Source organism: Pavona decussata, unplaced genomic scaffold, assembly GCF_977016875.1.
Source record: "Pavona decussata unplaced genomic scaffold, jaPavDecu1.1 SCAFFOLD_6, whole genome shotgun sequence".
NCBI lineage: Eukaryota > Metazoa > Cnidaria > Anthozoa > Scleractinia > Agariciidae > Pavona > Pavona decussata.
The window spans coordinates 4,791,307-4,816,397 of NW_028145430.1; the positions used below are offsets into that span (position 1 = coordinate 4,791,307).

At 39.6% G+C, this 25,091-nt stretch overlaps 4 protein-coding genes across 4 annotated transcripts in view; all 4 read right to left on the minus strand.

The window, feature by feature from the left end:
- The window catches only part of LOC146489321 (MAPK/MAK/MRK overlapping kinase-like), a 33,099-nt gene extending 29,708 nt beyond the window's left edge, over positions 1-3,391 (minus strand). The window contains exons 1-3 of the mRNA XM_085107859.1: positions 3,207-3,391; positions 2,992-3,106; positions 2,667-2,756 (exon numbers count right to left, since the gene is read on the minus strand). Of these exons, the coding sequence (XP_084963985.1) occupies positions 2,667-2,756; positions 2,992-3,106; positions 3,207-3,213 (212 nt within the window). The 5' untranslated portion in view covers positions 3,214-3,391. The remainder of the gene's footprint in view (positions 1-2,666; positions 2,757-2,991; positions 3,107-3,206) is intronic.
- LOC146489322 (uncharacterized) overlaps positions 1-25,091 on the minus strand; it is a 219,254-nt gene that overhangs the window by 27,640 nt on the left and 166,523 nt on the right. The gene's annotated exons all lie outside the window — the stretch shown is intronic.
- LOC146489323 (DDB1- and CUL4-associated factor 5-like) overlaps positions 11,817-25,091 on the minus strand; it is a 40,582-nt gene continuing 27,307 nt past the window's right edge. The window contains exons 5-8 of the mRNA XM_085107752.1: positions 23,925-24,057; positions 17,408-17,621; positions 14,629-14,823; positions 11,817-13,609 (exon numbers count right to left, since the gene is read on the minus strand). Of these exons, the coding sequence (XP_084963878.1) occupies positions 12,500-13,609; positions 14,629-14,823; positions 17,408-17,621; positions 23,925-24,057 (1,652 nt within the window). The 3' untranslated portion in view covers positions 11,817-12,499. The remainder of the gene's footprint in view (positions 13,610-14,628; positions 14,824-17,407; positions 17,622-23,924; positions 24,058-25,091) is intronic.
- Positions 22,218-23,321, minus strand: LOC146489324 (uncharacterized). The gene has a single exon (XM_085108043.1). It carries the CDS (start codon positions 22,904-22,906, stop codon positions 22,496-22,498), a length of 411 nt encoding a protein of 136 aa, XP_084964169.1. The 5' UTR covers positions 22,907-23,321; the 3' UTR covers positions 22,218-22,495.

Below are 25,091 nucleotides of genomic sequence, written 5' to 3' on the forward strand. Positions count from 1 at the left end.
AACGCAAACAAAGAATCATTCTGGAAAAATTTTTTTTGGTAGAAGTGCTGTCTGGTTAATCCTTTTGATAAGCGAAAGTAACGCGTGACAGGTATTTTTCTGTGAAGTTCGACTTCGCGGCGCGATCAATCAGCCTCATATCATGCCGTGCATGGCTGTGACTTCACAATTGTGTTTGAAGTTGGAGTTTTGAATTAAATAAAAGCCCTCTTTACTCGTATTGTAGCATCAAATGAGGAGATTAAAAGGTTTCCGAGCAAAGCAACTATTTCAAGATGAGCATGGCCTTCTCATAGTTCCGCAGGCTAGTTAGCGGTTGAAATCTATTTCTGACATTTCTGACACAACGAAATGTACAACGGCGTGCTGTGAGCGCTGTCGTGTTTGTTGAATTTATTTTCCAGCTCTGTCACGGCTGTCCTCCTGAATGTTCAGCTCCAGACCCCCCCCCCCCCCACGGATGGTCAATGGAAATTCCAAGGGGGATGGGGGGTTAATGGACGGAAATTTCCGAGGGGTTGGGGGGTGTTCCTATGAAGAATTTCTCCAGAGGGTAAGGAAATTCACGAAAAAATCGTCAGCGACACAAAAAGTTGGCTGACGAGAATTTTCATTCGCCACTGCAGAAAAATAATTATAATCCAGCAAAAAAAGCAACGCAAACAAAGAATCATTCTGGAAAAATTTTTTTTGGTAGAAGTGCTGTCTGGTTAATCCTTTTGATAAGCGAAAGTAACGCGTGACAGGTATTTTTCTGTGAAGTTCGACTTCGCGGCGCGATCAATCAGCCTCATATCATGCCGTGCTTGGCTGTGACTTCACAATTGTGTTTGAAGTTGGAGTTTTGAATTAAATAAAAGCCCTCTTTACTCGTATTGTAGCATCAAATGAGGAGATTAAAAGGTTTCCGAGCAAAGCAACTATTTCAAGATGAGCATGGCCTTCTCATAGTTCCGCAGGCTAGTTAGCGGTTGAAATCTATTTCTGACATTTCTGACACAACGAAATGTACAACGGCGTGCTGTGAGCGCTGTCGTGTTTGATGAATTTATTTTCCACGGAAAATTATTTTACTGCGGCCACAAAACGTGTCATTTCTCCAATGCAATCTTTCACAAAAAAGATTTCTAAAAGAAAGGGAAAAGATTCTGCAGAGATGAACATTGGAGTTGAATTTTGATCCTGTGGCACCAAATGCGAAACTTTCCCGATGTGTGCAAAATTTTGCTCAAGATTGAATTCCGTTGGACGTGAGACAGCGACGTTTATTTTATAAAAACCTGACATAAAACATTGAAAACACAAACTTCTTTTCTTTCTCGTAGTCATTTCATTCACGATCTCAGTCCTGAGACGTGAATCCACAGACTAATTAATTTTGAAGTTTTGGCAGGAGAACCGAGAACCTTTTGAAACTGTTCACAAAGGCGGCTTTCAATTCTTGTGCATGCAGCCAGTTTTCGACTGGGTTTTCAAAGTTCTTCAAAATTCTACTTGATAAATTAAAATCCAGCATCGTATATTCAATGTGCAACTTATATTCATAGTCATTTCTTCGCGGTATTAAAATAGCAAATGTTTCTCTGCGGAGGTCATGACGAAAATGGAATTTGCAAAGGCCGGTCGTTTTTAGGTGAAAAAGAAAAGTTGTCACGTGATAGAGATATAACTTCTTAAACGCTCGAGAAAGTTATAAACGTTTACTACGCAACAACAAAGAATTAAGCCATGTTTTATTGACGTAAAAAATCGACCATTTAGAGTTTTTTCCAGTATTTCTGGATATAATTTTAGCAAAAGGATAAACATGTAAAATAGCGAAGTGTTGTAAATAGCTGAACTAACGTAGTCGACGTTGCTTTAATAATAAAAAAAATTGATCGTAATAGTGTGCGTCATCAATTTTCTTAGTCTAAATGGATTTTGAACTTCTGAGGGGTTCAGGGAGAAGGGTTTTAAAAACCCGGAAATTCCAGAGCGGTGGGGGTCATCATAAACCCTCTGGAACGGAAATTCCGAGGGGGTGTGGGGGGGTTAAAATAAAAAAAAACATCCGTGGGGGGGGGGGGGTATGGATATTTTCTGGAACTGCACAATTTGTCACGCACAATGAAAACTTGGAAATTGAAACTGTTCTTAATGTTCAAAAGGAAGTACGACATCGAGCTGAGAAATTGTGAAAAGACATATTTTTAGGTAATCTTTCCTTGAATGAAGGTAGACATTTTGTAGGCCTCCCGATTTTGAAACCTGGAATTTGGTGAGGTCACGTGAAAACCAAGAATTGGGGACCCTCATTATAATACATATAAATTATAATTTCATTTGTAGCCATGGGATGATATCAATGATGAATCAATGCATCGATGACCCATCAATGACTAATCAATGGCAAAAAATATTGTGACACATCAATCAGCCATCGATTACTCACTGACTATCGGCAGTAATCAATGGTCAATCATCTAATAAACCATCAATTACCCATTGATTATTTTTGTCTCACACATTTTAAAATTGCCATATATAACAATCTGCACTCAAAATAAGCAAATGAATATACCCTTGTCTAGCCTGTGGACAGGGAGGGGGGAGGGCGACTTCCGTATCACTCAACTTTGTCATTTAATATATTATTGAACAGTGTTATGTTCTAATGTACTTACAAAATGATATCTTTCAGATCAACCACATTTCCATGAGGATTTAATCGTCTCATAGCCTGAATTTCTCTCAGGTTGTTCACTTGATCAATACTGTAATAAAAACAATCCACTTCGATTTGTAATATACACTAACCTCAACAAAAACGTTCCTTAAGCATCGTTTGAATGACAAAAACTTCAAGGCCATGTGCACAACAAAAGGCAAAAAACTGCTGTGTGAAAAACTTACCGCATAGTACTACCTTGAGCACAAGTTTAAGATGTGGTTTGAGGCGAAGAAAGAATCATGTTTTGACAAAAACAAGTTAATTACATGTAAGCTTACCTCTCATAGCGTTGCTTCATCTTCTTACAAGCAAAATAAGTCCCATCTCGAATATCCTGAACTTTTAGCACCTCCGAGAAGGTACCCTCTCCCTTTTTCCCGAGAATACGGTATTCTTTAGGAAAGAAACAAATCCATTAGAACAAGAAACAGCGCGCGCTTGGAACGATGCACGTGAACTAAATTCCACTTAAGCTGTAGTCTTTTCTTCTTACTTTGCATCGCCTTTCCTTTTCCGTGAGTCTACAGAAGCATTGTTTACGAAATTTTCAGTTTTTATCGTATACAGAAGCTTCTATAAAAGACTAAAGTGCGATAAAAGGTCGCGTAAATTTAGAAACACTGATGATTCTACAAGAGCCTATCAGACATAATTTGTTTGTTCTTTCACCTACTGAGTTTGCGTACAACGTCGTTGCTATAGAAACAAACGCAAGAAACATCATCTATGCAAGCATGAGCACAGAGCACACAGCCGTGAAACAAATGAACACACGGTGACCACAGACAATAATTAGTCAGGTTTTCAGTATTGTAGGAAACAAAACAAAACAAAAACGAGCAAGTCAAAGTTTTTGCGCCGAGGCACAAAGTTTAAGCTTAATTGTAATTTGTCGAATGTGGTTTATTTATTGACATGTAAGATTTGTGAACTTCAGTATTTTCTGTATATGTTGGATCTTCCACCACAAAATTCAGAACAACTGAAATTCATAGTCTTTATAATGAGGCGCCACAGAAATTTAGATCACGGCAGGCTCCGCGAGAACAAGATGATCTGTTGTATAGGCATTTCTGGAGTGAGGGAAACAATGGATTGAATGATATGAAAATACTACAGTTTATTGACAGCGTCAACAAGACGGAAGATCTCAGAAACAAGGAAGGACAATGAGCATATAGGCCTAATACTTTGAGCCCGTATGGGTTACATGTAAATACTGATGACTTTTTCTAGGTGCAAAACAGGCGCGCAAGACGTTAGTTCAATGGGAAGGAACGCACATTTACAGGCGTACTTATTCATGCAGTTATCTCTCTCTCTGAAAACAAACGGGCCATTCGTCGTTATGTGTCTTTATTTTAGTCAGACACACGCGTGGGTGTCGCGCGTATTTGTGTTTTGTTTTTTCTAAAAAGACTTCCGAATGCAGATTCTTTAGCTTAGAAATTGTAGATCCTGGAGCTTGCGAGTGGCCAAAGGGCTTTCGCCTTCCGTGGAGGAAAAATCTACAATAATTTATCAAAGCATTTCAGAGACACGCGAAAACTTAGCGTTTTTAAAAAGAGATCGTTTAAGGATTTTTTTAATTCATATATTTTTTATTATCGTATTTTTTTCTTTCTCTCTATGTTAACATCCAAATGCAAATAGTTTTCATTATTATTATTTTTATTTTCATGTATGACGGAAGAGCCCCCAAGGGGCGCTATACAATAAAGTATGTATGCATGTATGTATGTATGTATGTATGTATGTATGTATGTATGTACTATATGATGTCATGTATCCAAAAATAACTTCAAAAACCTGTTAAACGGGTGATACCGCCCATGACTGCCATAAGTTAAAAACAGAGCATGACATCATTGATAAACCTGTCAAACCAGTTCATAACCTGTTGGTAAGGCTAAAATAAAATATGACGTCATCCTATAATGAGTGATCAAGACAATAGGCGGTGACGTCATCGTCGTTAATGTATGCCACCGCGTATTAATGAGAAACCACCGCGAAAAAGAGGCCTAAAACATCCCCCCTAGACTACTGATTTTTCGAAAAGATTTTTGTCCTTCAGTTTTGACTTAGCCTTTTCTTTGCCTTTAGCTTAAAGTTTGCGATCTAAGACATTTTTAACGAGCGAAATAAAAACGTCGGTTAACTTTTAATCGGGGATTAGTGTTAATCGGCTTTCGAACAACCCGGCCCTGAAGAAAAAGCTGACAATTTTTCCGATAAGACCAGGAAGAAGTTGTCCGATTTTTTTCCCTAGATCTTTCAAACCATTTCCAACTCCTTTTGCGACAGACTTGAGTCTGAGCCTTGTTATGTCTGAGCAAATACTTGTTCTGAGCTAGTGCAGAACACCAGGCCAGACTTTCTTGGGCATGACCACATTATTATTGATATTCTTCTTCTTCTTCTTCTTCCTCTTCTTCTTCTTCTTCTTCTTCTTCTTCTTCTTCTTCTTCTTCTTCTTCTTCTTCTTCTTCTTCTTCTTCTTCTTCTTCTTCTTCTTCTTCTTCTTCTTCTTCTTCTTCTTCTTCTTCTTCTTATTATTATTATTATTATTGTTATTATTATTATTATTAAAAAGAGAAAAAGAAAAGGGACCCCGAACCCGACCCCGGCCCCGACCCCGCGTTTTACTGACACCCATAACGTCGTCAAGACAAACACAAACACTCCGGAGTGAAATGTACATGTGTAACAGCGAAGGCGCCAGCTCCTGCAAGAACGACTTCTTGTGAACCTGCAAAGTTTTATTTTCGTACAATAATGTTCAACATATTAAAATAAAATTAATTGTTTTTAACATAAACGAAATCAATTCGGCAAGTGTAAACCTGAAAACAAAAACAAAACAACAACAACAACAACAAATACACACACTCTACCCCCAAAAGAGCAGATTAAAAAGTTTCACCAATAAATTACCCGTTTCGCTAATACAGCCTTTTTACATTCACCAAAAGAATATCTTCTGTTTAACAAACACACGAAATTCGATTTAGGCGCGTTATAAAGAAATGCATAAGTCATCCTCGTTCTCATGCCGTCGTAAAACGGTTCTCGGGCTTCGTAATAAATCCCGTTTTTTGATAACTAACGGGATTTTTTGGGACTTTTGATATGTTATTACGGATACATTTCTTAGTCTAATACGGTTGAAATAACTTCTGTTGCAATTTGTGGCAGGTTGACCAAATTTTTTTCATAAAATGACTGGACTGACTGTGCCGTAAACAGGCACGAGTCGGGTTGTTTCACGAACGTCTTCTAATGACCCTTGTAATCTATTTACTTACTGATGTGAAATTCAATAGGAAACGCCAAAAAAAACCTAAAAAAAGTTAACAAAAACTTTAATTTCCGTGGAAAATCACATATATATTAACACATCGGCGCTAGAAAGTTGCGGAGGAAGGGGGTTCAAACTGCCCGTTCAGGACAAATTTTAAGGTTTTCACTCTGTGCTTGTTTGTTTCTTTCTATGACTGGTTTAACTTCATTTGTGTCATAGCAATCGCAATTGAAGACAACCAATGTTTTCTTAACTGTAAGCCTATATTTCGGCTGCATTGAACAGCCTTCATCAGGGCTAAAGCAACGATTACAAATTCGCGCCATACAATTTTAGAGATAACTGCATGAATAAGTACGCCTGTAAATGTGCGTTCCTTCCCATTGAACTAACGTCTTGCGCGCCTGTTTTGCACCTAGAAAAAGTCATCAGTATTTACATGTAACCCATACGGGCTCAAAGTATTAGGCCTATATGCTCATTGTCCTTCCTTGTTTCTGAGATCTTCCGTCTTGTTGACGCTGTCAATAAACTGTAGTATTTTCATATCATTCAATCCATTGTTTCCCTCACTCCAGAAATGCCTATACAACAGATCATCTTGTTCTCGCGGAGCCTGCCGTGATCTAAATTTCTGTGGCGCCTCATTATAAAGACTATGAATTTCAGTTGTTCTGAGCTTTGAGTGTGTGTTTTAACACGCACAATTTAGGAGCAGGGAATTTATGAACCGGAACATTCTTAGTCCGAGCGCTGTAATAAACAAAGCCAACAAAAGACTGTATTAACTCTTTAATCCTCAACAAAGCTCAACCTGAAACGAATCTTTTTTAGTCGTTAGGCGGGAAAGGTGCTTAGTTAATTTAGGCGAGAAACACACACGACAAATACTTTTCATTATTTCCCAGTTTTCGGGAAAAGTCAGGTTATATAGAGTGTCACAAAAGGCCAAACACAGGCCATAAAGGCCATAACCAGGCCTGAAAGACCAAAACCACGCCAAAACGGCAAAAAAGAAAACAAACGGGCCATTCGTCGTTATGTGTCTTTCTTTTAGTCAGACACACGCGTGGGTGTCGCGCGTATTTGTGTTTTGTTTTTTCTAAAAAGACTTCCGAATGCAGATTCTTTAGCTTAGAAATTGTAGATCCTGGAGCTTGCGAGTGGCCAAAGGGCTTTCGCCTTCCGTGGAGGAAAAATCTACAATAATTTATCAAAGCATTTCAGAGACACGCGAAAACTTAGCGTTTTTAAAAAGAGATTGTTTAAGGATTTTTTTAATTCATATATTTTTTATTATCGTATTTTTTTCTTTCTCTCTATGTTAACATCCAAATGCAAATAGTTTTCATTATTATTATTTTTATTTTCATGTATGACGGAAGAGCCCCCAAGGGGCGCTATACAATAAAGTATGTATGTATGTATGTATGTATGTATGTATGTATGTATGTATGTATGTATGTATGTATGTATGTATGTATGTATGTATGTATGTACTATATGATGTCATGTATCCAAAAATAACTTCAAAAACCTGTTAAACGGGTGATACCGCCCATGACTGCCATAAGTTAAAAACAGAGCATGACATCATTGATAAACCTGTCAAACCAGTTCATAACCTGTTGGTAAGGCTAAAATAAAATATGACGTCATCCTATAATGAGTGATCAAGACAATAGGCGGTGACGTCATCGTCGTTAATGTATGCCACCGCGTATTAATGAGAAACCACCGCGAAAAAGAGGCCTTAAATATCCCCCCTAGACTACTAAAATCTTTATTGGTTAGTAATTGAACTCGAATCAAAGTTCGGGTTAATCCAGGTTTAGCTTAATCGGACTTTGAACAACTGGGCCCAGGACTTCAGGACAAGTTGTTAGCTTTCGCGGCAAAAATGCTTGGCTCTTGATCATTGCTGTTGTGGTATTCATGACTGAAAGGTTTCAGAAGAAGCAGAAAAGTTAAGTTCAATCTAATGGATTGAACTCAACGAAAAATGCGATAAATGAGAAATGCTCCGACTGCAGCTGCAATGATAACGCCAGATTTCAAAGTCTCATGATTTGATTCTTTTTCTGTTTGTTGGTCACTCGCTGTCGCTTTGCTCGGCTCGCTGAAGCTTTCTTGTGACTGGTGATGAATTCAAAGGCAGCGGTTGCTCGGTCTGAGTTTTTTGTTTTCGCTCATTCATTTGCTTTCTGTGAATCGGATTTGAAGCGTGAGAAGTGGGTCTAATTGTCTTTGAAGGACCACCATTCATCATCCTGACTCCAACTTTTTTTTGTTTCCAAATTAACATCATCTTTTACCCCAAGTTTAATGCCAAGAGTTGCCTTTTTCATATTGTTGTTGTATCCAACTGTGCTTTGAGCGTTCAAGACAAGATTTGAAGGCATGAGCCCTGTTCCCGGTGATACAGCAAGATTCAGTCGCACCTTTGCTTCATCAATAGCCAGCTGATATCTCACAACGCTTTTTGTGATGACTGGTTGTCTGATGGCGTCTTCAAGAAGCACAAGAAATTATCTCTACGTCTCTTTTGCTTGTCCTCCGAAACCCAAAATACTGCTTCTGGCGTTGACTTGCGCTCCGAGAATGCAATAGACGAATGCTTGAATCGTCTGGTTCATCCTTGCGAGACCAGCTTGCGTGAGGCCATCAGCTTTGTTTGGGATGAAGTGCTCAAATTGTTTGTCTGCTCCTTGATCGTTCCAAATGAAATCAATTTGGTTGCCATCTTTGTCAGTTCCACCTTCATCAGCAAATCTTTGGCTTGATGGATTCTGCAAGGTTGCTGGAGGATAAGTCCAATGCCTTTGTGCAAAGTCACCCTCTCCTGGATAAAAAATGTTCACATAACCCAAGCCGTGATTTTGACCAAATTTGAAACGGAAATCAGAACTTGGATTGATCCCGACTTCTGGACAGATTCTTTGAAAGGTTCAGCTGTTGTGGCCAAAAGTCCATTGAAGGACCAGAAAGCCATTTTCGCGCGTTTTTTGCAGTCTTGAATGTGATTTGGGTTTTGTCAAAAATCTTCCTGAACTTTGTGGAGAAAAATTCAGAGGGTGTGACAAAAATGTTTTGCTCTTTATTCAATGCTTCTCTGATTTGTGTATCGATTTTTTCCGAAAAATCAACAGCAGGGATTGGCAAGGAAGAACGAATTGTTTCTGGTGAGAGCTCATTCGGAAAACCAGAGGCGTGTTTGTTGATTCCAAGACAAGTGCCTTCTTCATTTCATCAGACCAATTTGCGGGGTTGGAAAGTGACACTTTGCCAAAAACCAGGACCTGCTTTGAAATTTATGTCAGCTGTTACATGTGTTTTGTCGATAATATCTCCTTGTGCAACAAATTTGGTTGTATCAGCAAATGAAAATCTGATTTTGAAATCTTTCCATGCTTTTTCTTTTGCTTCATCAGAAAGTTTCTTTGCTTCTTTGAATGAGTTTCCAACCATTTCATCATTTCCATTTTTTATATTTGACAAATAAAAATGGGTGTGTAAACTGTCCTTGCGAGTTCAAATGATCACACGGTCATCTTCGATGAGCCTCTCGAGAAATTTGAGTACATCAGGTTGACCAAATGCTACCTTTATAATTCTTGGTATAATTTGAAAAAGAGAGATGTTAGTATTTTGATGACCAAGGAGCTGCAGGTGTTAACATAATTTCCCCTGGAAATTATACTGTCAAAAGTATGGGGGAAAAGCTGCAGGACATATTTGCTAAGGAGGGCATCAAAGTCAAATTATATGATAAAACAGGATCAATTGTCATCGAAAATCCGCTTAAAAGGAAAATTTATTTTCATCATGACTTGACCTCTCTTTTTGGCCTGCCTTTTGAAGAAAATAAAAGATTTCACCGATTAAAAAAAGGAGAAACTGTAATCAATCGTTTTACATCATTTAATAACTACCTTATCAAATGTGATCTGCTGGATAAAAACGAAAATTTTTTCAATAGAAATCTCTCAACGTTTCGGGGTTTTATGCCATCACAGGGCGACCTTTCGAAAGAGTGGCATATGCACAAAAACAAACCCGATGCAAAAAATATCATCTGGAAAATATATTAAATCGATGAAAATATCAGTGACCGATGAGAATGGCGAGATAATTGATTTCAAAGGGCTTCCTCTGATGTTTGAATTTAAAATTATTTGAGATTAATTAAATAAAATATGTCAATTGCAGAGGACTTCAGATAAAAAAAAAGATTGATGATTGCCAAAAAGAACTTGAGAATGAAATTTCTCATCACCAAAAACTCAGCAAAAAATACAAGAGAGCAAAATCGATCGCCTCAAAAATTGCATCTTCAACAGCAATTTTGACAACTGTGTTAACATCAAGCAGCCTAGCAGTTTCCCTTAATGGAATCGGCATTGCAGTCGAGTTCCTTTGAGTGGGGTCGCTGTCTAATGAGTGTCATTTCATTCGCTTTTAGTGGCAATGAAACTAAAAATCAGTTAAAATAAAGCAAACGTTCGAATAAAGGCTAAAAGAGGTATGAGGGGTCACTATATCCTATAGATTCACCAACCGAAATCTTGTAACTTTTTGTCAAACTCAAGAAGAAGAAGAAGAAGAAGAAGAAGAAGAAGAAGAAGAAGAAGAAGAAGAAGAAGAAGAAGAAGAAGAAGAAGAAGAAGAAGACGAAGACGAAGAAGAAGAAGAAGAAGAAGAAGAAGAAGAAGAAGAAGAAGAAGAAGAAGAAGAAGAAGAAGAAGAAGAAGAAGAAGAAGAAGAAGAAGGAGGAGGTTCAAATTCTGATCATGTTGGCAACCTATGGATAGCCCATGGATAGACCGCAAAATGGTGACTGTTGCAACCTCGTGCCCAGGTTTCTCTCTTTCCAATGTAAGAATTCTTTTGCAGTGTTGTCAATAAGTTTTGAAGTAGACGTCTCCACTGGGAAAGTAGGCGGCAGCCTTCTTTTCGAGTGCCGAAGGCGCGAGTTTCCCAGGGGGGTTTGGGGGCATGCCCCCCCCCCCCCCCGAAAATTTTGAAATTTAGATGTTTGGAAATGCTATTTTCAACGTTTAAAATTTAAACTATATTAACCATATTCTATGTTTATTACAAGCGTTCTTTTCCTCAAAATCTCAATCACTGCCTTTTAGAAAAGAGTGAAATGATAAATCTTCAAAAGCTTATTAAAAAAAATACATTCAATTAAATGTTTTAAGTTCATGTTGTCCTTTTGACTTTGCCCTTTGGCGACCTGGTGTACACTAATAGGCCATTTTCATGATGGCGTCATTTTACTACTACAACTACCTGAATTCATTTCGTTTTCCTTTTCAAATGCAAATTTTGTAATCCCAGTGGACAGCAAAGAACAATAGCTCTAATTAGCATGAGAAAAGAAAAACCAGAAGGATTCTGATAGTTGTAGTAAAATGACGTCATAGTGAAAATGTCCTATTGGTAACAATACTTAAGAAGTAAGTTGACCATATCAGATTCATATGCACTTTCTTCTGACATGCGAAAACCTGGGATCTAGTCCTGTGAAAATGTCCCAGGCGTTCCACGACCCTTCGATCTGCTTCAACTTTTCATACTTCCACAGAAAGGTTAACACGTTTAAAACTCTTGAAATGTGCCTTTACATAGACCCATAAGTTTGAACCGGACGTTTTGCAATTATTTTTGCGGGATTATTATTATTACTTCATTATTTTAAGCCGGTTTCTTGCTGGATCCTGTTCTCTGCAAATGTCGCAGGCATTCCACGACCCCTTCGATCAATTTCCATCGCACGTAGCAAAGGTAAACACGTTTAAAACTCCTGAAATGTGCCTTTATTTCGTCTCAGACGTTGGGGGCGGATGTCTCACAGTTATTTTTGTTGAATCTTTTCCTTATTTTAAGTTTCTTACTAAAATTAACAGTAAAGTGAGACGAAAGTAGCCGGCTGAAGATTGGCCAGTAGCCGGCTGTTTTGGCCCTCTACCAGCCTTATTGACAGCACTGTTTGCAATGTAAGAATTATAGTCATCTTAATATACTGGTACTTTACTTAACTCTGTTTATTTTCATTTTTGTGTGTATCTGTGTGTGTTTGTTCTTGTGTCTCTGACCTTAACATTTGAATATCTTTTCTTACAGCTGGCTGCCTGGCATTTTTAACTTTTAGGTTATTTCGGGCAGCCAGCACCCATATCATCTGTTGTATGTACATATATTTATATCTTTTTCTATTGTAATAATTATGGGGTGAAATAAAGTATTGTTGCAGTTGTTTCCTCCGTCGAGAGGGGAAGAGTGACGACCGAGGTTGTAACTTTTCAGCTCCCTCCAAAATCCCACTCAATTATTACTTCCATTTCTAGTTAATTACTGGAAAAAAAAAGTCCGTGACCCACAGATTTTGTCTTCTCTTTCCTAGCCTTGCTACATTGAGCACCTTCTAATAAACCTGCTATTTAAAACACTTTATAAACAGGTTATCAAAAAAGCAGTCAACACTTGTACTCATCATCTGACACGGGTTGCGATTCCTCTGTGGATAAGGTGTTTTTCGTACCCTCGACATCTCGCTGTTGGTTATTTCCACAACTACTGGAATTATCTGTTCTAAGAAAGGTAATGTTTTCATTTTTGTGGGTAAATGCTGTGTAAGGGTTTCCAAGTGCTCTGTCGTCACTTGGGCGTCCATCTGTGTTTTGGCTTTGTTCACTTGTTTTGTATATTGTTTCACATGCTCCCTGGCCATCACCTTCCAACATCGTATTTCCTCTTTTTTCAATTGTTTGTACATGTTGAGCTTCACCACTGCTACAGGTGTCCACGTTTTCTCTTGCTTTCCCTTCGTCACTACTGCTAATGCTATCCTCATGCAAGCAAGGAATGTTTCTACCATTCTTTCCCTCTGTTTTTGTATCTCCACTGTCTGTTGTTGAAGAATCACTTTCCGCTGCCTGATTTCTATCCTTCCCTTCCCTTAAACGGTTGTGAAAACGATATCGCCTTCTTCCATGACGCCGATGCCTATTAAACGTCACCGCAGAATGTGTACTATCTTGAGCATTGTCTAAATCTCTGGGTAGTTTATTCAGGGAAACCTGAATTTGATTCCCTGTCTCCTCATCGCTACTACTATCTTCATTGAGCAGATCTCGGATCACAGCAGCATTTCTCAGATGTCTCAGCCGTCGAAGTACTCCTTGCCCCGAGATGTTTGCACTTGGCTCTGTTTCTGGGGATCCTTGTGCTGGCTGACGGACAATTTCCCTAGCAAGAAGGCGGTTTACACTGATCCCTATAGTGTCACTGTCACTGCCTTCGCTACTACCAGCTTGAAGGATGAGATTGAGGTGTAAGTCATCCCAGACACTATCATCTGAATCAGAATGGAAACTGTCTTTCTCACGCTGGATAAGTGAATCAAAGAAAGCTAACATACGGGGGTCTTCTTCTGTTGATCTGTTACTGTATTCATCATGGGAAAGTGGGAGACCACCATACTGGATAAAGCTAAGGTACTCATTATGAGAATACAGCTGGCGTGACAGTCCTGGACAGACATCCTTGCTTCTGCATCCTCCTGGAATTGAAAAAGGACTCCACACCTGTAAGAAGGAAAGGTCCCTCAATGGTAAACTAAACCAAGAATTGACAACAATACAAAGTACAATAATAAGGTTACAGTTCCAGTGCTAGCTGTATGTACCCGAACAGTGTGACTGAACTCCGACACAATTTCTTAAATTACCAAGTGACACAATAATCCCATAGATGAAAAAAGCCAATATAGTAAAAGTTGGATTTCCAACAGACAAAAACGCTACCCTTTGGTGCACTAAAACTCAACTATCAAGATAAAGCCGTTGCAAGAGAAAATGCATTCTTTAACTAATTTTCGGAAGCCCTAGCTTCCTCCTCTTCACGCAAAGATCACAGAATATACTGCCTAGAAGTCGAAGTTGTTAGAAGTCAAACCAAAATACGGAATAATAATGCACCTTGAGTACTTAAATGCAAATAGAAGCAAGAAAAAAGTACAGAAAATAGTGTGGTATTTTGGTGCTTATTGCAATGCACCAAGCTTATATAGAGGCGTAGCCAGGAAGGTAATGACAAAAATAAAAATTACAACAAAAATTCTGATAAATACGTCAGATGCAGACGCTGAGTACAGAAAGAAAGTTCAAGATAAATTAAAAACGACAGAGGTTCTTTGGCAGCCTTAATGCGAAAGTTGAGCTAAGACTTGCATGGTTTTGATCGAACAAAGATCGTAACCCTACGAACCTCAAGTCTCACGTAATTTATAAGCTAACTTCTCAGCTTGGAAGGCTGAATATATTCGCCAACGGATGAAGTGAAGGTCGTATTGGAGGTCAAAGTATTGATGAATGATCAATTCGAAGTTGGTATGCCAATTTTAACTCGCATTTTCACCAGTAACAATTGAACAATGTAACTATTACTGCCAGTAACAATAATTTCAATCAGTCATCTTTCCTGTATCTTTACACTTACTTTTCCATCACGAACCCCTTAAATTCTTATACAAATAATAGTGAAAAATGAAGTAAAATCTTACTGATTTTAATAGAAGGAAGTGGTTTTTAAAAGAGCAACCAACCTTTAAGACCTTTTCAACTCCAGCTGATATGAGCATGTGGGTGGCAGCGTTAAAGCGAACTTGATTAACAATGGAACGATGGCCTTGAAGCACCATGAATGCTCTACTAACAGTTATCAACTCAGCTTTATCATTCCAGTCATCTGGAACCTCCCATAAATACACATTGAAGTCATCAGAGCCAGATACAACATACTAATTAGAAATAACGAAACAAATAACAAAAACGATAAGCTGAGTGATTGAGGATGCCTTGGTATGAGGCTTATAAACATCAACAGGGCCTTTTTTAACAACTTTCTTGGGCTAGACTACAAAAACTACAAAGTTCTGTACTAACATCAAAAGTATGACAGGAGAAGTGTTACTTCTTGTGGCTTGAAATGACAGATTGAAATTAATCGTTTGTCTCACAATTGTGTAGCATAGGTGATGTTCGCGATGCTTTGACTGCAATACAGCTGGTCTTTATCAGGCAGCAATAGGGATAATGGCATAGAAATTCCTGAAGCACAACCAAACAACACAACAACCGTTCAGTACCACAGTGGACCCCTGAGGAAACAGCGTGTAGTCTGAATCAGTCGAGATCAGTAACACCCAAAGCGCCAACCAAAACCAACTATGATGCTACCTATATTGATACACAGCCAGTCTACACCATTGCCTGAGGACCAGCTGTATTGCAGTCGAAACATTAATCAAAGGATTAAGTTTGATCTATTATTTCAAAAGAGTAGTTACCCAATCGGATTGGGCACGAACAAGGTTTAAGTTCCTACGTGAGACACCTGCCCGTATGGTATGCAAACATGAAATGAACCAACTGAAAACTAAAACCCAATAGGGTTACTGATTAGTGAAACTAGGCGATTCAATCTTTTGAATTGAGTTTTATTCCTATCACATTAACATTTTTCTACAGCAAAGAAAACAACTTTTACCCTATAAAAGATGAGCTGATTGTCTGTAAAATTCTAAAATCTAAAAGAACTTCTAGTTTGATCTAAAAGGGTGGGAAATTAAGGTTACCCTGTACCTTCAGAGGTGTCTCGCGTTTAAGCGATGTAGCGCGTACAGTTTAAACTGTAGATACCTAAACCCTTATATCAAATTAAAGCTTATAGAGCTGGCTTTCAAACTATACCAAGAATTTTGAAATAAAATGAACTGTCGAATTTTTTACCGACCTTTAAATGCGAACGTCTGAATCACCTTTTTAAAGCTGCAAGTCAAAGCGAATTTTGTTTTTCGCTAATTTAATTTGCTCCTCAGTTTCAGGAACCAAAGCGCTAAAACAACGTGTCAATCGCAATGAAAAGTTATAGAACATTTTCGAAATAGGATGAAAAAAATGTGGAGTGATCGTACAAAAATCGCTCTCGGAGAAAAAATATTTGGAAAGAAAAAAATTCGCAGACACATTTTTGTTGTTTATATGTTAAACTAGCTACTGTCCAAATTTGAAGGCAAACAAACAAATTCCCTTTCTGGTTTAGCTCTTTGAAGTGGCTCCTCCAAGTGAAAAAATTGATTCGAGAAAACAGCGCTAAAAATTCGGCAATTCATTTTATTTCAAAATTCTTGGTTTAGTTTGATAGCCAGCTCTATAAGCTTTAATTTGATATAAGGGTGTAGGTATCTACAGTTTAAACCGGACGCGCTACATCGCTTGGACGCGAGACACCTCTGAAGACACCTCTGAAGGTATAAGGTAACCTTAAGTGCATGACATTTCTTTTGACGCTTTTAATGATGTGCTCTAAAGTTTCATGAGACACTCTAGGGTCCTGGCTCCTGCACAAACAAGATGTGTCAATGACCTAGTTTTTGAAATTATATAACCCAGCCTTCAGCATGACATTGAATACTGCAGTCAATCATGCATCAGTGGATTGAAGGCAGGACAAGTTTGCTTTGCTCAATAAAGGGGGTAGTGGTTTGTTTGAAACAAATAGACATGGTATGATGTACAATCGTAAGTATATTATGCAGAATAACCACAAAAATCTGAAAGTTTGCTGTGAATGTTGAATAGGCCATTTCTGATTGCTTTGAACCTCATTATGAAAGTGAGGCTTCATGCATAGTTTCTAATACGAAAATTGGTTTTCATTCATTGCAAACAAAACTAACTTTCACGCGAATCGCTTTGCACTTTGCCATATTTGTAATGAGCTTCAAAGCAACTCGGAAATGGCCTATTCATTGTGCAGAAACCCGATGTCTGAGGTGAGGGGTGCACTGGCCTAGCAAACAACATGTTTTATTTGGGGAGGGCGTCTTATAGTTAACAATAGAAACTACATGTGATGTTTTGCGTACTTATATCGCAACTAACTTTTACATTCTGTATTCTTTGTGGGTAAAGTAGGAGTCACATTTTGAGTCACGTGATTAGTAGTTTTAAGAACTTTGCCATTGTGAAATCAATTGACTTGGTTTCTGGATATAAAGTCATTGCACTTGGTTTTGTTGAGGGTTCTAAGCGACAATTTTACTAGTCCCTCGAAGTCAGATTGCAAAATCAGAGTTTTGGTGTAAGTTTGGTGGGAATCCTTATTTGAACTGCATCGCGTAGAGTATGCTTGAATGAATGATGTACTAGATTCGGTAGCTAAGGAAGTATAGCAAATCAACAAATTGGAAGCAGAGGCAGGCCATTTGAAAGTTGAAAAGCTGAATCGTGAACACACCAAGTAGAAAATGTGAACTCACGAGGCAAGGAACACCAAAAGGGTGGATTCCCAAGTGCAAGCCTTACATTTATTTTAGATACCTGATCTTTGCTTCCTGCAAAACAATTACTCTTCATAGTACACACATTGCTGTAGCCAGGTTGGTGAAACTCAGCTATTGCAGAGGGGTGTTTCACATGGTACAGGACAGGAGGAAGGCGGCGACGGAGAGATGTTATCAAATCACCTGTCATGTTCCACCTCAGACCCATGGCACACATTTGAGCCATTCCATAACTAAACTGCCTTAAGCAGCTGTAGAAAAAAATACAATTATATTGTTAATGTAACTGCAGAACTACTGAAACTGACAATATTCACTGCACTAAACGGGTTTTTAGTTTACAGTTTCACTTTTAAATGTATGCATGCTAAACTATCATTCATTTCCAGAAGGAAAACGCCCATGAGAGTGAAACTCCCTGCAAAACGCTCTGTAGTTCAGTCATCGTCATCATCATCATCATCATCATCATCATCATTATCATCATTAAATCTCTGCGCACCAGCAGGTGCATAAGGCCGACACATCCTCTAACCAACACTCTCTGTTCAGTGCCGCCGCCTTGGCTGCATTCCAACTCTTCCACCCTGCCTTGTTTCTCTCCCTCTCAACAGTCCTTCTCCAAGTGGTCTTTGGTCTCCCTCTCGCCCTTCTGGAGTCTATCCCGATGCTGTAAAACAGTCGTTTTCACCCTCTCTCCTGAGTACATGTCCTAACCAGTTCCATCTTCTTCGTCGTACCTTGCAGCTCATTTCATTGATCTCTTCCATCTCAATCACTCTCTTGTTCGTCATTCTTTGCTGCCATTTGATCTTCATTATCCGTCCAAGGCATTGGCATTGGAAACTATTAACTTTTCGTTTGTCAGCCTTTGTGATCTACCACGTTTCACAGCCATATAGCAGGACCCGTTGAACTTAAGTCTTGAATAGGCGTATCTTGGTTCTCCTTCCTATCCCTCTCGCTGCCCACACCTTCCCTAGTCTCTGGAATGCACTGCGAGCCTTCTGCAGTCGGTTCATAATATCTTTACTGCCTCCACCCTCCTTATCTACAGTAGCTCCTAGGTATAGAAACTCCTCGAAATTTTCCACCTCACTGCCATTCACCACGATGCCCTCCCTGTTGCTAGCATACTCAGTCCTCTGTGTCTTGCACTTTCTCGCGTTGAGTTTAAGGCCTACTCTGGCTGCTTCTGCTGTCAGTCTCCCAGTCTTCTTGTGCAAGTCATTAAACTTGGATGACAGCAGGGCAATGTCGTCTGTGAAATCCAGGTCCTCCAACACTGTTGTGAAATTCCACCGTATCCCTCTTCTCTTGTCTGCTGTTGCCTTCCTCATGGTCCAATCCAGAGCCAGTAAGAACAAGAATCCTTACATCACACATCCCTGCTTTACTCCAGACTTGATCTTGAACCAGTCTGATGTCTCACTTCCGTCAATACCTGCACACTTGAAGTCCTCGCATATGTCTGCTATCACTCTCACCATCTTGCAAGTTATCCCATAGCTTCTCATGATGCTCCATAAGCTTTCTCTGTGTACCGAATCAAAGGCTTTCTCAAAGTCCACAAACTGTATGTACAGACCTGCCCTCCACTCATTTGCCTGCTCTAAGATGTTTCTTAATATAAAGATCTGCTCAGTTGTGCTTCTCTTTGGCCTAAACCCAGCCTGCTCCTTTCGAAGCTTCTTGTCTATACCAATCTTGAGCCGCTCTAGCACCATCCTGCAAAATATCGTAATAACGACGGCTTGTAAAGTCACTCCTCTCCAGTTGTTACAGTCGGGCAAATCACCTTTCTTGAATATCTTAACGATAAGCCCCTTCTTCCACACTTCCGGCCACTTCTCAGACTCCCAAAATCTGTTATAACATCTAGTCAGCCTACTTGCAGTGTCCTCCATGTCAGCTCTCAGTAAGTCTGGGCCCACTTCATCTATTCCTGCTGCTTTCCCTCGCTTTGTCATCTTCAAAGCACTCTTAACCTCTTGTACTTGCCATCTTCCTAGATCTATTTCCTCAATCTTTTTCAGTTTTTCTCTCCCATCTTCTTCCACTGGATGTATTGGGACATCCCTGTTAAGTATTTCACTTAAGTGCTCCACCCATCTCTGCAGCCTTTCTAATACTTCATCTAGAACACTCCTTGCTTGTCTTTCACGCCTACTTTGTCTCTTCCGTTCCCCGGCTATTGTCTTGGTTATGTTGTATAGCTCCTTGTTTCTACCATTCTTGGTGGCCTTTTCTGCTGCTGTAGCCCTCTCCTCCATCCAATTCCTCATCTCCTTTCTAGCACTTTGTTTCACTTCCTTATTTTTCGCATTATATTCTTGCCTCTTTCTCTGTTTTAATCGTTCTGATCTTGTGCTTTCCATTTTAAGTTTTGCTTCTTTCCTCTCCTTACTTTTTCCCATGTTTTGTCCCCTGGCCATGGCTTGGTCTGCTTTTTTGACCACCCGATAACTTTCTTCGCAGCATCTTTATAGTCTGCAAAACCTTATCGTGTTCTTCCTCTGGATCTTCTATATCTCCTAAGGACTTCAAACCTGTTTTTCACCTCAACGTTGTATCTCCTCCTGATCTCTTCACTTTGCAGCTTACGTACATCAAACCCTACCCTTGCTTTCTTCATTCCCTCAGCCTGAGCCACCTTTAGCCATATTCTTGTTCTCAAAAGGTGGTGGTCACTGTATACGTCTGCTCCTCTCATCACATAGACTTTCCCAGTTGTCGCTCATGACTCCAGCACCAAACTTCGCCATTACAGAACAAGGTCCCTCAGCTAAATATGTTTTTGGCGGTCCTCAAGTCCCAATTTAAAATTGAATCCTATAATCAAGCTCCTACTTCGAAGAAGTGGGATCCTTTAGTGCTGTTCTTCAACAATTACTGTTAGTTTCTCTGACAATCCATTAACAAATTAGTATGCTTTTCCCACTTGGCCTCTTTGCTTTTGAGATGATATTGTTTTACAGCATTCATTAATTTTCTTCTAATTTCGTTCTTGGCACTGCTCACTACTGAGTTTTTGATTTTCCCATTTACTAAACGAGAAGTGTTTACTGCTAAAACCTCTCATCTGTCAGGTTATTACTTCACCACCATTTCCCTAAGTGTATACGTTTTACTATCACGACTATTGTTATTGTTATTATTATTATTATTATTATTATTATTATTATTATTATTATTGTATTTATCCTTTTGTTATTTTTATTTTTTTTGTGTATGTAGCTGTAATTATTATTGCTGTAATAAGTATTGCAAAAGATTATGTAATGTTTTACGGTTTGTTGATTTGTCAAATAAAGTTTATTAAAAAAAAAACTTCCCCATTACCTCCTCCCTAATAGTGTGGTTGTTCCCTAACTTATTTTTTTTTGTGTTTGTAGCTGTAATTATTATTGCTGTAATAAGTATTGCAAAAGATTATGTAATGTTTTACGGTTTGTTGATTTGTCAAATAAAGTTTATTAAAAAAAAACTTCCCCATTACCTCCTCCCTAATAGTGTGGTTGTTCCCTAACTTAGCATTCAGATCTCCCATCACCACTCTCATGTCGTGTCTATTGCAGCTTGAAAGAGTGTGTTGCAACTGATTGTAAAATTCATATTTTTCCTTATCCATCGCATCATTCGTAGGTGCATACGTTTGAATCACTGTCAGCTTTTTGTATTTGGAGTAGAATCGTGCCTTAATGATCCTCTTGCTTATCGGGGTCCATTCCATCAAGGCTCTCTTTGCCCTCGCACTTATCATGATGGCTACTCTTCCTTGTCGCACCTCTTCATCTCCTACGTACACCACCTTCACGCCACTCTGCAGTGTTGTTGATCCCATCCCTTTCCATCTGGTTTCAGTTATCCCTAGCACCTCGATGCCATATTCCGCCATCCCCTTGGCCACTTGCGCTGTCCATGTTGCCTCCGCCATAGTCCTCACATTCCAGCAACCGATGCTTGTTTGCTGCTGGGGAGCTACTACCAGGCGCATCGGCCTTTGGGCTTCCTACTGGTTTTGGCCCAGCGTCATTACATCCCCAGACGCAACATCCCCAGATTGTGTTTAACCATTGTCTATGCTTCTGGTTTCTGTAACATTAAGCTTTTTATGGAGCAGGGCTGTTAGCGCTGCGTCCAACCACCAACCTGGAGGACCAGGGGGTCACTGTCTGTCAGGTCTCTACCCTTTGACCTGTTTGGCATGTGTGACCCTACCAGGAGTGCAAGACTCCTGCCGACAGAGCTCTAGGGGTCACTGAGACACGCAAATTGCCCCACCACGATAAGGTTGTGACCCCAATGGAAGCAGTGATTACACGTAAAGATCAACAAAGCCTGTTCAACTTCCAGCAATCAACACACACGCTATTAGTACAATCGTTCTTCTTGAAACCACAGATGGTGGTGTACGATCTTCATCTCTCTTCCAAGATTCTCTTGTGCAACGTGGGATGGGGCACAGACTTGAGAATTCTCGTGTCAAGTCTTGTGTTTCTTTTTATTTCAGTATAGTAAGTGCATCGTAACTTCTTTTCATTTTTAAATTGCATTTACTACTGAATAAGTTTGTTACTATTATTGTTATTTTGAACAGGACCCTTTTGATAACAGTACAGATGGCTTATCGTGTATAAATATTCGCTTATCGTCATCATATTAACATCATCATCATTATGCGCAGTGAATGACTTATGAAAATTAGCCACATGGGGTGCAAAGTGTAACCCATGTTGTTCTACAGGAATTTAACACTTAAAAAAGTTGATAATGTCCGACAACCCCCCCCCCCCCCCCCCCATCCTTCCACAAGATTAACACAGGCCTCTAAATTATATAAAAAAATTAAATACTAAAACAAGCGTAAAACTACTCTACTCTACTATGACATAAGGGTCTGGGGTGTTACTTGGTTATAACTTTGAATGTTCGCGCAATGTTCAGGGAGCTGCATTCTCTTCAGGACATTACTCGATCGTCCACCAAAGATCTTATTCATCTCGACCTCCAGCTCCTTGGACCATCCCCCAGTACGTCCATTATGACGTTCAGTTGTGTGATCATGTAGCCTGGGTAGTGTCTGACAAACTACCACCGTAATGGTTCATACTTCTCTGTCTTCTCAGTATCCTTCCTCGTGTGGTTGTTCAACCAAGGGCAGCTCATTTCCACGGTTAGCACCCTCTTCGCTTTGTGATCTACAAATAGCGCATCCACCTTGTTGGCTCAGACAAACAGGCACATCCAAAAATACTTGAGTATCTGTTGACTTGTACATCGGTTGGGGCTCAACTTGTGAGTACCAAGGAGGAACAGAGTCGGCAAGCTTGAGGTCCCTCAGCATGTCACAGGACAGCACTTTAAGTGCAGCATTACGCCTGTCCATGTACTTAATCTGTGCTAACGATGAACAGCCTGCTAGCACGTGAGCAAGGCTTCCTGGTACCTTTCGGCACATTCTACTCAAGATGTTGGTTTGGTCTGACAATGGTCGTATAGGCCGAATAAACTCAGGTTGGCAAGAGCTGTTCATAAAGCTCCATTACTCCTGCGACAACATGAGTAGGCGCATACGCCCACCTCTTCAACCAGGCAAAACAACCACGTTTACTCAGCTGGTTGTCTTCCAATATGGTCCACAGCAAACGTCCCTGCCATTTCTGGTCTCCGACCTTCCTGTTGAGCTTCTGTCCCACAGCTTTCTTCAAATGCTGTTTCAGCTGATGTCCTCCAATCCTCTTCTCTGGAGCTTGAAACGAGGTACACGATGGTTCGGGACTAACAAAATTCAGTCTAGTCCCCAGTTCCTCTGCGAACTTGTGTGAGCCTTTCACAAGGGAAGAGAATCCCCTCTAACATGCCCTCTCTTAAAATAGCCGCACAGCACTCATCATAGGGTCTGGATTCTCATACAGTTTGATAGCCGCCTTAATCTTAATCAGCTTGCACTCTTGTTCTACGAACTTGAGTCCACCTCCTCCCCCCCACCCTTCCTCTCTTGGAAGATACAGCACTGCAGTGGAGCTGAGGGGGTGTCTTCTGCCATCCTCACTGATCAACTTCCTGCTTATTATTATTATTATTATTATTATTATTATTATTATTATTATTATTACTATTATTATTTGTTTGGCTTAAAATAAATTCCATTTCTGAAGTAGAAATTGAGCAAGGTAGGCATCGCACAAAACAAAGCAGCAATTGAAGTGATTATGTGGAGGACCTTTTCACCGACAAGCCACTAGTGGACCAGGAATGGACAGTACGATATGTGGAGGAGATGAAAGCAAATGAAGTGCGCGAAAGAAAGGTCAAGGGCAGCCTATACAGAACCAATGCAGTCTGTAAATGATAAGAGACTTGTCGAGATGAATCAAAGGTTTGCAATTCCTGTCGCCCTCCTAGTGACCTGAGCTTGTCTGTTTGCTTTGTTTAAGGGTGAGTGTTCTTACTCCAGGGCTGACTGTTTTACGAAGTTCCTAGATGGTCTGTCTGTCTGTCTGTCTGTCTGTCTGTCTGTCTATCTATCTATCTATCTATCTCATTCTCACCTTATTGGGACCCTGACGTCCCAGAGTTGGACTCCCTTTCTGGAGTTAGCTGTAGCAATTAAATTGGAATCAACTGGATTAAAAACAGCAGCATGGAAAGCTGATTCATGATGAGCAATGCAGCTTGATGAACCTGAGATTAGAAGTTGACATATATATTATGTATGCATGAACTTGTGTGATTTGCTCTGTTGATGTGCTACATGCTGAACCTTAACACAATAAATATCTTAGGGTGATCAATCACAGTTTTAATGCTGAGAGTTCCAAGAGTTATCAAATACTGACCAACTTGAGGGCTTTCAATCACCTTCTGGTAAAAGTATCACCTTCCAAAGACGTCTACTTTGTTATTCATGTCACATTACCACAATCGTGCAGTCAATCTTCAAATTCGAGCGCTACAATGATACGTCAACCACACAGCCCCCCTCCCCCTCATCAATGTTGTTCTGTCGCTGAAAAAAGGCTGGGTCATCGTCCGGCCTTCAAAGCAACATTGAGTGAGGGGGAGGGGGGCGAAGGTGTGGTACTTTCCAGGCGGTGTTTTCTTTAAGGTAGATTGAAATATATGCGCAAAATTCGCAGTTTTCTTAACAAGTTTTGTCCACGATTGTAGATCTTTAAAAAGAAGTTATTCCTCATAAATGTAGTCAATATATGGAACAGGTACACATGTTTAAGACATGTTTTCATTTTTTCGGCCCTCCCAGCAATATTTATTTTTTGCAAAGCAAAACAAAAGTAGAAAAAGTAGAAAATAAAGCGTTGCGATGAATGTCTTGAGTGAGAAAAAGGATAGTGACCTCAAATATTTATCATTCACTCTTTCAGTTAAAATGGACCTAACAAAAAATTGTAAATTTGTATAGTGCCTTATTCCATGACAAGATGATCAAATGCGCTTCACAGATTGAATTAGAATTAGGAAATGTTGGTTTTTGAGGGAAGGGGAAAACTGGAGTATCTGGAGAGAAACCTCTGAGAGCAAGGATGAGAACCAACAACAAACTCAACCCAAATATGATGCTGAGTGCAGGAATCGAACCTGGGCCACATTGGTGAGAAACGAGTGCTCTTACCTCATCCCTTCTCCCCCGATTTGTATTTTCAGCTTAACGTTTTGGAAAACAAAGAACTTTAAAGCTAATGAAATTGACAATTTCA